The following is a 12,649-nucleotide window of genomic DNA, read 5'->3' as shown; positions in this document are numbered from 1 at the left end:
TAAGGAAGGGAAGGGGGGAGGGGGATGTTTGCCCGAAAACCGGGAAAGGGAATAACACTCGAAATGTATATAAGAAATACTCAAGATAATAAAAAAAAAAAAAAGAATTGACAAATGGGACCTCATAAAATTACAAACTTTGTAAGGCAAAGGACAATGTTAATAGGACAAAATGGCAGCCAACAGATTGGGAAAAGATCTTTACCAATCCTACATCCAATAGAGGACTAACATTCAATATATACATAGAACTCAAGAAGTTAGGCTCCATAGAATCAAATAATTTTATTTAAAATGGAGTATAGAGGTAAACAAAGAATTCTCAACTGAGAAATATCCAATGTCCAAGAAGCAGCTAAAGAAATGTTCAACATCCTTAGTCATCAGGTAAATACAAATCTAAACAACCCTGAGATTCCACCTCACACCAGTTAGAATGGCTAAGATAAAAAACTGGCAGCAGATGGATGTGGAGAAAGAGGAACACTCCTCCATTGTTGGTGGGATTGCAAGCTGGTACAACTCTTCTGGAAATCAGTCTGGTGTTTCCTCAGAAAATTGTGCATAGCACTACCTCAGGACCCTACTATACCACTCTTGGTTATATACCCAAAAGATGCTCCAACATATAATTAGGACAATTCTTAAAGAATGAATATTTACCCTGTAAGGACCAGTCAAGAAAATGGTTTTGTGAGAGCAATTATTCTTGGTGAAGAATTTATGTATTTGTTGAAATAACAATAATGGATTTAGAATACTATATTAATACATTTGATGTGATGTAGCAACATTGGAGAGAATTGACTACATTTTTTGAAAGACAGTTCTGTGTGTGAAAATTCTGTCAGACGGCATTGTGTGTGGAATCATTCTGTGTAGTAAAACCTTCACTGTCATCTCATTTTAAGAAATTGCCACAGCTGGTCTGCCATGACCAGATGGTCATCATTAACATGAAACGAGTCTGCACTGGGAAAAGAAAACAATTTAGAGATGATTCCAATGATTTTAAGCTTTTTATTTTCCCCAATAATTACATTACATCACAAAAATAGCATTTGAAATGGAATTTAGTCTAGAAATGTGTTATGTTGTTCGTGCTGGCTTTGAACATTATGGGTTAACTGATCTCTTGGCTCATCCTCCAGAGTATCTGGAACTAAAGGTTTTTGGCATTGGTCCTGGTCACAGTAAAATAACTTCTATATGTAGAAGGAAAACAAAACAATTGCAGGGCTTCAAGGTAGTGGTCTAGAATCAGACTGCTCATATATCTGAGGTATTACTTTAACAGAGAAATGTTATTAATCTTCAGAGGATGATTGAAAAAATAACTATCCTCCAAAATATTAACTTTTAGAAGTTCTTCCTTATAAATTCCACACTTGTATGAGTGGCATATGTGAACAGGTAATTGATGTTCAAAAACCAAGAATGGAACTCATGTGGAATAATAGTGTTGAAGATTACACAAAACTCTAGCATTACTCTTCCTTCCCTCTGGAGCATCACACCATGAACACCTTTTGCTCTCCCAAAGGTCCAGGAGCCTCTGGTCACTCTTCAAAGCATTTCTCACTGATGTTCATCTCCTTCCTTTCTAGTCTACTTATGAGACTATTTAATACAGAACAGCACTTTGAGAGCTTTTGACAGTTCTGAAAATTTCAATTGCATCTTCTTTAAAATTTTGCATACCTCTGCTGCTGAGACTTTCTTGGTTTTGGCTTCAAGAGGCTTCACAGTTCTTGGTAGAAGCATTTCTATCGCAGATGGTCTAAAATCTTTGCTATATAACGCCAGGGTTATTTGGATGACATCACCTCTGAGTCAATGGTGCTTCTATCTCTGTTGTAATGTCTCTATACTCTTTGCCCATGTGAGTTTCAATATTTATAACAGCTAATTGTCTTGAGTAACTTCATACTGTATCTTGGAGACTGGAGCTATAATTTTCTACTCGACAGATTTTATAAAGAATGTTAATGATTTCGCTTTACAATGTAGTTGAGTATATTCTGCAGTTCTAGGTCACAGATCCCAATCTGTCTTTTGTGGACTGTGGTTCAAATATCTGTTTACTTCTTAAAGCCTTTGTAATTCCCAGATCTTTTTCTTCCTGTAGCGGAAAGGTTTGGTTTAATTGCATTGTCCTATTTACTTCTAGTCTTCCCGTGTGTAGAGAAGACAAAATCAAACAGGCATTGGAAGTCCTTGGCTTAATCTATTGCAGTCTGACTCCAGTGGACAGAAGGGAAGATTTTTCTCTTTCAAAACATGAGCACTTGGCTTCTGGGGCAAGGCACTGATTTTGCATAGGCTGGACAACGGGGGAAGAGAGAAGAATGTCTTTACTTTGTCTCTATATTAGTAGTTAACACTCTTGTTTTCTGTGTCAAATCCAGTGATTTCTGAGTCTAAGCTTTAGTGCCTATCTCCAGGCTTCTTGTGCATTGAGTCCAGGTTTGGGAATTGTGAAGAACAATGGTAAACTGGTGCTTGGTGTTACTCTAACATTTGATCTTCTTCCCAAGTCTTCTGCAGCTCTTCACTTCACAATGCTCATTTATTCTGTTGCGCTTTCTTGGCATGGTAGTGCGTGGGTGTTGTATATTATTATATCTTCTGTAAAGTTTGGATTCTGTATTATATTTCAGACCCTAGTGTTCAATTATTTCAGTAGTTCTTGGCACTTAAAACTTAAATTTGCTTTCTTTTGTTGTTAGTGACAACATATGAGGTGAACATTACAACAGGTGAGCTCTGGAATGCTGGAACAATAGCCAATGTCTACCTTTCTATCTATGGGGAAAAAGGAGATACAGGATCCAGGAAACTCTTCAGATCCAAGAACTCTTTAAAGTTTTTAAGAGGACAAGTAAGTAAGCAAAACTAACTTTTCACAGTTGTAAAAATATTATTGTGGTTAAAACACGTAGAATTTCCCACACTGGCCATTCTGTGCATTTGGAAAACATAGTTCATTATATGCTGCTAGTTATTTTTTGTCAACATAAATCAAACTAAAAACCCCCTGGAGGTAGAAACCTCAACTGAAGAAATGCCCCTAACAGATTGGACTTGTGTTCATGTACGTGGGTCATCTTCTTGATTAATGATTGGTATGAGGACTGTAGCCGGCTGCGAGTGGTGTAGTCCCTGGGCAGGTGGTTCTAGATTGTATACAGAAACTGTAAGCCAGGAAGCAGCTTTCTCCCATGGTTCAATCCTCTGTTCATATGTGAGTCCTTGCCCAGTTCCCTCAACAAAATTATGTTTGGGATATAGAAGCCAAGTTAATCTTCTCTTCCCTAGTTTGATTTTGGTCATAGTGTTCTATTATTTTAATGGAAAGCAAACTAGGGCACGTACTTTAAACATGCAGATGGTATTCCACTTAGACGGTGTGACTTAAAAAGTTCCAATAATAAGACAAAAAAGGAGGGGTGAAAGTCACACGCACTTGTTAGAATTCAGTCCTTACTTTTTTTTTTAAGGTTTATTTATTTTTTCTTTGTTTTTCTAAGCTACAGATACACAGTTGGACACTTAAGCAGTGCTGAGGGACAGCCACGAGCCATAGACCTACCTACTCACACATAGAACAGAAAAGGCTTCCTAGTATACACATTGCTGAGCTCAGGTGTTTAGTAGATTAAATGTATTAAATGCAATTTCAACTTACGAAGGGTTTATTGGAATGTAACCCCATCTTCAACCAAGAAGCATTTACAGTCACATGTATATGTTTTCTGGATTGTTTTCATTCTCTAAAGGTATAAATCTATAATTATTCAGTGACAGTTCTACAATTTACACTCTATATTCTTTTTTTTAAATATGAATTGATCACTTCAAATAGCTCAGATAAGTTAAATTGAAGTAATGGTTTTACAATAGCACATGTCTTTAAACTGCATCTCTGAGGTCAGATGTAACAGTAGTTTTTCTTTTAAACACTGATTAATATTAAATTGCTTGTATATAAAACAATATTTGATTAATTCACCCATAGACAGTTATATGCCTTGTCTCCGCTTTGTGAGCATTGTGAATAATACATTGAATTACAAATGGTCTTGAGATAATTTCTGCAGTTATTTGAATAAGGAATTACTAGGCTATATGGTAGTTTATTTTTTAATCTTGGAAGTACTGTCATCTTGTTTCTAATAGTGGTTATAATATTTTACCATTTTATAAATAATGGACAATGCCAGGGGTTCCTGGCTCTTTTCTTTCTTAAGCAATAGTCATTATTATGGGCATAGGTTATAGTTCATTTTAGTTTTCACTTGCATTTCTCTAAGAGCTAGCAATATTCAATATCTCTCATATGCTTGTGGCCTATTTGCATAGAGAGAATTATCAAAAGCCTGAAGTGGCTACTTTTGCTTTTTATTGTTGAAAGATGTCATTTGTGCCTAAGGTTCAGCCAGAAAGATTGTGAGAGCCAGAGAACCAGGTTGTTTGCTGTTAGATTTTGTCTCCTAGCAATATCAGAAGCTACACCTTTAATATCTCACTGACATAGCTTTCCATGACATAGTTTCCCATTGAGCTGCATAACAATGGCATCAATAGACCAAGCCAAGGTGGACAGTGTAAAGTCCGTGAAGCTTGATTCCCCTCACAAAGACCTCTAGGCAACCAAGGTAAAGCTGAGAATGGGAAATGTGGTCTTCTCCAGAGAAGACCTTGTCCAGTGAGTGCCAAATGCATAGAAATACATGTGTATAGTAATAATTATTGTCTAAAAGACGCCACAAATTGGAAGGAGAGCAGGAAAGGGTATATAAGAGAATTTAAAAGGAAGAAAGGAAAGGAAGAAATATTATGATTGCATTATAATCTCATAAAGAAAAGAAAACGGAAGCTCAGCAATGGCAAAAAGGGACGTAATTTGTACCCATGAACCTAACTTTTGTACCTTCCCGTTGTTGAAATTCTCACTTTGTTTATTCACGGCTCCTCCTAGCCTAAAATCTTTATTACTCTTACTTTCAATTTTCTCTTAACTAATTTACCCATCTCCATTTCATTAGGCTAACGTACTGTCATTTTCTCCTTTGTTTAGAACATACCGTCTTGCTTCTTTATTTCTCTGGATTTTAGGTGTTGATTCAAACATGACATAAGAACCTCGTGTCCTATATTATCAGCCCAGTTTAATATAGGAAGTAAGCGCTACTGGTCCTAGACTTAGTGTTAGTCTAAACTTTTTGTTTTGTTTTGTTTTTTTATCGTTACTTACTTAATTTTTTAGTACTTAATGTTGAATGTATGGCTTTGTGCTTGAAAAGCAAGTGCTATATCACTTAGATACAATATCTATCCTCTTTTTACTTTACAAAGTAGTAAGACATTGAGGGTGGGTCTCGATTGTTTACGATAGCCATAACTCTGTACCTCAGAAGGGTGACCTTGAATTTGAGATCCTCTTCTCTTAATTCCTCTGCTCTGGAGTTACAGGCCTGTACTGCCAGAGAGAGTTTAAAATTTTTGTTTATATTCAACTGTTGTCTGTTTTATCTTCCCAAGAACATTAAGGTATCACTAAGTTTGTCTGCGCCCTAAACTAGTCAGGATGAAATCCAGTCTGTGAGAAGCGGCCGAATGTGGTACAAACACTCTGAGAACCTGGGTGCTGTAGGTTCTCTCTCATTGTCGTCATAAAACCCAGGAGGTAGTCTTTGGCAAATGCTCAGTCTGTTCAGAAAGCACAATTTCAACTCATTTGCTGTGTTCCTTATTACAACCAGGAACCTTCAGATCCTATGAACTCTAAAGACAGAAGGGTTAGGTGAAGTCTTGGTACCAAGATGGAGCAAGTCACAGGGGAGAGATATGAAGTAGCTGCATGTTATTCCTGATTGATTGCCTGTGCTATCAGCTCTTATATGGGGCTTAAAACTCTTGACCCATTGGCAATGCTTGGAAACTGGGGTATTAAGTGTGTGGTCAAATCCTTTTTCAGGGTTATGATTTGTCCATCTTAATTGTCAACTGAGCTGGATTTACAATCAACAGCCAGATCAACTGAATTAACCCTGGATATCAATCAGGTGATAGATTGACAGCCAGATCACTCTCACTTTCTTTATTTTTGTACTGTGGACAGCTTTATATATTTGCCTAATGATCCTACTTTTGACAATTGATTTTTGCTACATCTTAATGTATTTTGGTGGTCAAAATTATAATCTATATCTGATTAAAGGCTTTTAACAAATTGGTTGCAGATTGATACCTTCTTTCTGGAAGCTGTGAACCTTGGTGATTTATGCAAGATCGTGATAGGCCATGATGGACTTGGCCAAGGTAAGTCTCACTTACAGAGCTCTAATTGCTCTAATCTGCTTCTACTCCATTTATGTGAAACTCTGCATGAATCTAGTAAATAATTGGAAAAACTTACAGAAAACTACTCTTCGAAGAAGAAGAACTAAGAAAGAAAAGAAGGAGGATCCTATTACATATTATCAAAATAAAAATATTTTCCCCCAGATCTGTTTTCTAAGAGTCAGAGGACTTTCAAGTAGCTTTTAGGATGAGGCCCTAATATAGCACTTGAAGAGTCTATTTTGAAGTTAATTTTTCTAAATAAGGGTAAAATTCTTAGCCTGAGCTCATGTGTTATATTCAGGAGATATTAAGCATTGAAAATGATAATCCCAATTATGATATAGTATGAATATATTTAAAAACTTAAGTGAGTTTGTTCACAGTATTATGCAATAGAGTAAATTCAAGGTGACAACCACTAAAGAGCGTGAAAGAGAAAATTATCTTGTGTTAACATTCTTTATTCCCAATAATTTTTTTTGATAAATAGCATTTAAATAAAAATATGAGCAGTCAGGAAGTAATTTTCAACACACACACACACACACACACACACACACACACAAACACACACACACGGATTTTATTGTGTTTTAAATTTTGGAAGGTCAGCCAGGTAGTTAATTGCACTCTCAAGTGTGTGAGCTGTGCCGACAGAGCAACAGCTTTACTTAAAGCTCCATGAACCATTTTATAGTTTATCAGGTTCCAAATGAAATCACTGTGCGTGATATGAGAGCTAGACCTTTTGTTGAAATTTTAAAACTTAAAACTATGAACCAAATGCCCTTCTTTTGAGGGGAGGGGGAATGAGAGAGGGGGTTTATGGATGGGAAATCAGGAAAGGGGATAACATTTGAAATGTAAATTAAAAAATATCCAATAAAAAAGTAAAAAATTAAAAGAAAATATCTCAGTAAATTTTCCTCAAATGCCACATTCTCAAATTATAATGTAATAAAAATCTAGAAATTATTAAAAAGATAAAAGGTTTAAAAATTTAATCTCTCATATATGTTCAGTTTTTTCTACAATTTTGAAGCAAAATATAAATCCTTACTATAATTTTACATAGTATTACAGTGCTATTTTTATTGTCTGTTTTCTGGCAGAGGCCCCCAAAATAATAGGAAGGAGATTCTCAACATTTGTTATAGTCTGTTTCTAAATACCCTATCTTGGTATTTTACAAAGATCACAGATTTACTTCTTATTATTGTATTAAATGGGGAGTCCAACATTAAGAGTGTTCTAGCACATGGAATACCCTAGGTCCAATCTTTAGCACTGAGGAAATGCATGCACACACGTACACATTGTACATACATATGCACATACACATACACTTTTGTATCTGAAAATCTCTTTCAATCCTCACAGGATGGAAGGGCACGAAGAGCCAATGTGTCCTATTCATCCCTTTTGTGAGATACTTACTACAGCCCTGAGGGCAGATCCCGTATGACATTGTCACTTCCTAAAAACTCCCACTTCACCATTAATCTGTCCAGTTTTAATTCTAATTGAGTTTTCTCAAAATAGAGAGAAATAAAGGCAATGTATTTTTACACGACTAGGCTTTTGCTAACTTGTTAATTTGTAAAGTTGCTATCGTAAGATCAATTCCTCATTACCTTTAAGAATTGCCACTTAGGCATCTATCAACCTCCATCAGAGAAACTTCTGGCAGAAAATAAGTTTTAAAACAAAGACTGATACTTAGAGAATGTGCACAGTGAGATACCCCACAGGACTTGGTCCTAAGTGGGATGTCTTCATTAAACTTTTCCTATAAATGCTCAGGGATCTATGCGGAAGAACAGGCAGAGGGGGCAGAAGTGGTTGATCACTTCAAGGATACAGTGTCTTTCAAACGCATCAATACTGATATACAAATGAACTCAAAGAGATCGTGACATCATGTACAATACCTGCACAGGTTTAAGTCAGACACAAATCCCAGCACTGAAAAGGGGAAGTTGTCACAAAGTCCTATCCCTAACCAAGGAGATCTTTGAGTTGACACCTGCTGGGAAATGGATAATGAGTTTTACCCAGTGGAATGTCAGTAGGTCTAGCAACCATACTCCTGGGCAAGCACCATGCCCAAGAGTAAGTTGGCCAACATAAAATAAATTCCACTAAACTTTGTTACTTTTTGTGGGTATATCATTTTGTTTTGGCATTTTTTTTGTAAATTATGCTTTTTTGTTGTTTTGTTTTTGTTTTGTTTTAAGAGATAGAGGGAAAGAAACATAAGTTGAGTAGAAGGATCTGAATAAGTTGGGGAAAGTAAACATGACCAAAATACGTTACATGAAAAATTTTTAATGAAGATAATTTTAAAACATCTTAACAAAACCAAATTTATAGTTTACCTTTCAAAGAAGTTACTACTTATGTTTGTCAGTTGCTTCTTAAACCTGCTTCACCGTTCTAGAAACCTTCTGGTTTTTTTAAAGGAAAAGAGTCTATATTTTATGTAGCACTTCAGAATAAAATTAAAATGACATTTTTGAAGAGTGACAGTGAGGTAGAGGGAATGGCCCATGGGTTGTACGACATGTCATGTGACAGTTTTTTAAAATTATCTTTAATCCTTTTTACAGTCCAGTTGTTATCCCCAACCCTGTCAATTCCTCATCCCATTCCTCCTGTCTCCAAGATGTCCCCGCCCCCAACCCATCAGGCCTCCTCACTCCCTGGGGCCTCAAGTCTCTAGAGGGTTAGGGGCATCTTTTCTCACTGAGGCCAGACCAGGGAGTCCTCTGCTGTATATGTGTCGGGGGCCTCGTATCAGCTCGTGTATGCTACCTGGTTGGTGGTTCAATGACTGAGAGATCTCTCAGGGGTCCAGGTTAGTCGACATTGCTGGTCTTCCCATGGTGTCACCCTCCTCCACCTCAGCTTCTTCCAGCCAGCCTTTCCCTAATTCAACCACAGGGGTCCCCAGCTTCTGTTCACTGGTTGGATGTAAATATCTGCACCGGACTCTTTCAGCTGCTTGTTGGGCTTCTCAGAGGGCAGCTAAGCTCCCGTTTGTAAACACACCGTAGTACTAATAATAGTGTCAGGCCTTGAACTGGTTCCAATTTGGGATGGTCACCAGACCTTCTTTTCTGCAGTCTCCTCTCCATTTTTGTCCCTGCAGTACTTTTAGACAGAATCAATTCTGGATCAAAGTTTTGACTGTGGGATGGCAATCCCATCCCTCCACCTGATGCCCTGTCTTCCTACTGGAGGTGGGCTCAGTAAGTCCCCTCTCCCCACCGTAGGGCAATTCATCTAAGGTCCCTCCCTTTGAGTCCTGAGAGCCTCTCTCCTCCCAGGTCTTTGGTACATTTTAGAGGTTTCCCCATCTCCTACCTTTTGAGTTTGCCTGTTTCCATTCTTCCTGATGGCTCTCAAGACTTCACTCCTGTCCCCACCCCCAGTACCTGATCACGTTCCCCTTTTTCCCTCCTCCTTTCCTCTCCCACCCAGGTTCTTCCCTCCCTCTGCTCCCTGTGATTGCTTTCTTCTCCCTTGAAGGTGAGATTGAGTCAGCCTCATTTGGGCCCAGAGAAGGTATATTTTGTGCAGACAAAACTAATACTAGTAGTTAAATTTTTCTATTATTTCCAATAAATAAAATCGTATTTTATCCAATGTTAGATTGCAAGTTAATATGAATTTAAACACTTAAAAAGAGATTATAGCCTTTATATATACCAATATTTACCTGTCTTAGTACTTAGATGCAATATGAGTAATTTTTCATTTTTAGCATATGGGAAACCTTGGTAATTTTATTGAAATAATAAGTATTACTAACTCATGAAATATATGTTCTTGAAAATTTCTAAACTCAGGGGTATAATTATACTACACTTATGGAAAATCATATTGAAATATATATGTCATAAAATAAAAAACATTCTTAGAACAATGTACTTTTGTTTTACTAGAACTATGTTAAATGTTTATCATTATCTTCTGTTACAAATAGATTTTTGGAAGCTTTATGTTGCACGAAATTTATTCAGAATTGAGATCTGTTTCTCAAAGCATGCAATAATCTGCACACTATACATATCCATTAATATATATTATTTTCTTAAATCTGTTCTTAGGAAATGGCTGGTTTCTTGAGGATGTTGTGGTCAGGGATCCCACGACCAACCATGAGTATGCCTTCTTCTGTCACAGGTGTGTTTACATTGGCAAGTCAGTTTATCTCAGACAGTTCTAGGTCCATATATTGATGAGAACTAGATAGCTGATTAACTATTATACCATATCTAAAGCTTTGTTATATGATGTTTGCATTATTATTCTTTTTATTGATTTGTTCTTTGACAGGTTTCTGTGAATATATACTACATTATCCTACTGATCTCACCACCTTCCTTTTACCTTGCCTTCATCCTACCCACCTCTACTCTCCTGCCACAGGATTCCATCCTTCGTTGTTGTTGGTCATTTTCTTTTTGCTTTGTGTCCCACTAATTAGCAGTAGAACTGATGGACTTGGCTGTAGATTGAGGGAAACACTCACTCTTCACTCTTCCACCTTCCCACACCCTTGCTGTCATTTACGGATTTTCTTTTCCATCTCCACTACCCTGCCTTCATTGACTTAGTTCCTATGGTTTTCCTCCTATTCTTGCTGTCCATTATTTCTGTCTGGGGAAGATAAGTGTCATAAACTGGGTAAACATAAAGCTCCAAAAAAAAGAAAAGAAAAAACAAACCTGACACATTTTTCTTTCCTCAGATGGCTGGATGAAGGAGAAGATGATGGTAAAATTGTCAGAGAAATATATGCTAGGGATAAGACTATCTTCTCTGTGAGTGAGTGTCACAAATGCACATTTCTTGAGAAATCATGTTTTATGATGAACAAAGCAAGCACAATACACTTGAAATTAATCAACTTCCCCATTATATTTCCAGGGAAGAAGCTAGAACGTAAGAGGAAAGAAACAGTAAGGTTTTGCTTTAAATCATTTATTACAAATAGTTTCAGATAGCCGTTTGATGTGTTAAGCAAAAGGAGTAGGCCATTTTTTAGTGAAGACTGCTATTTAGTAGTTTCTTTCCCACATGTCTTCTCAGATGGTCTCTATTTTGTTTATATTTTAGTGGGCTGCTGAGAGTTGGAAGTTTATGAAAGGAAATACTCTTCAGTTTTACAACAAGCTCACTGGAGGGTTTGTCCGTCTTCATCCAGACGGCTCGGTCGATGCTGCTGGAGAGCAGACAGACAGATACAGTAAAGTAGTACTTCCATATGATAAGAGCATGTTGTTTGTTTAAGAATCAACATGGGTGAACACGGCCAGAAATAATTCTGACTCATTATCCATTTGCTTTTTTACTGAACTATTTCATTATTTTCCATCCAGAAAATGTTTACTGTTGACAAATTTTTGAGAATGAAGTAGGATAGGATCTTGGTTTGGAATGGGCAAGTCTGTTAAACACATAGTAAGTAAAAGTAAAAGAAAAAATAGCGAGTGGCAGATAGAGAGAAAGCAATCCTAAAACCAGGCACTTACATCATCTAGTGGAATGAGAAGAGCAGCTTTATTACAAAAGCAAGCAAAGGACCAAAGAGCAAGTAGCAGATGGATAAATATCATCAAATCAGATGCTCATAACGTATAGCAGAAATGACTGAAGAAACCCTGTTGGGATTTTCCAACTATGAGTTCTGAGTGGAACAATTTTTACCCCTCACTGAGGCCTCCCAATCAGAGGGAGAAAACAAAACAAAAAAGCAAACAAACATACAAACAACCCAAAGATAGATAAGACAACATCATTAAATCAAGCACTTACAATATTCAGCAGAAATGGCTGGGGTAACCCTGAGGAATAGTCATGGTGGGGTGTCTGACTGACAGAAGACTGGCAGAGCATGTTTTTCCTCATTTGAGATCCTGGCTTTTTGTTCTCATTGCAGGCTGAAAAGTAATAACCTCTGCTGTTTTCCTCCTAGTTGTCCTGAACAAGGCGCTGTTTTCAATCTCTGTATGTTGTTTGCTGCTCTCCTTCTCTGTCGCAGACAGGTTTCTGAGACTTCTTGTCCTGGAGTCTCAGAGTACACTTGAGATAAATACGCTTGAGTGTGATATGAGGAGGCCTACTGTGGTCTTAGAGTTCTTTCCCAGCACTCTCAAGTGACACCTGACAGTTTGTCAGTATAATTTATATTATACACTTACATTCAGTTCTGGTTATGGTTACTAATACCCACAGTTGGTACATAGACTATCTTTGCATATATAATTATATAGACTTTGTACAATGATGAAAT

The 12,649-nt window shown here is 37.1% G+C and overlaps 1 protein-coding gene across 1 annotated transcript in view; it reads left to right on the top strand.

Moving 5' to 3' along the window:
- Positions 1–12,649, top strand: part of Rp1 (RP1 axonemal microtubule associated) — a 241,262-nt gene that overhangs the window by 88,334 nt on the left and 140,279 nt on the right. Inside the window, exons 6-11 of the mRNA XM_032890524.1 lie at positions 2,730–2,881; positions 6,246–6,324; positions 10,461–10,536; positions 11,105–11,181; positions 11,284–11,315; positions 11,473–11,602. Of these exons, the coding sequence (XP_032746415.1) occupies positions 2,730–2,881; positions 6,246–6,324; positions 10,461–10,536; positions 11,105–11,181; positions 11,284–11,315; positions 11,473–11,602 (546 nt within the window). The remainder of the gene's footprint in view (positions 1–2,729; positions 2,882–6,245; positions 6,325–10,460; positions 10,537–11,104; positions 11,182–11,283; positions 11,316–11,472; positions 11,603–12,649) is intronic.

Source organism: Rattus rattus, chromosome 1 (assembly GCF_011064425.1).
Source record: "Rattus rattus isolate New Zealand chromosome 1, Rrattus_CSIRO_v1, whole genome shotgun sequence".
Taxonomy (NCBI): Eukaryota; Metazoa; Chordata; class Mammalia; order Rodentia; family Muridae; genus Rattus; species Rattus rattus.
Note: the sequence above shows the minus strand (reverse complement) of the source record. Positions and strands in the feature narration are given on the sequence as shown.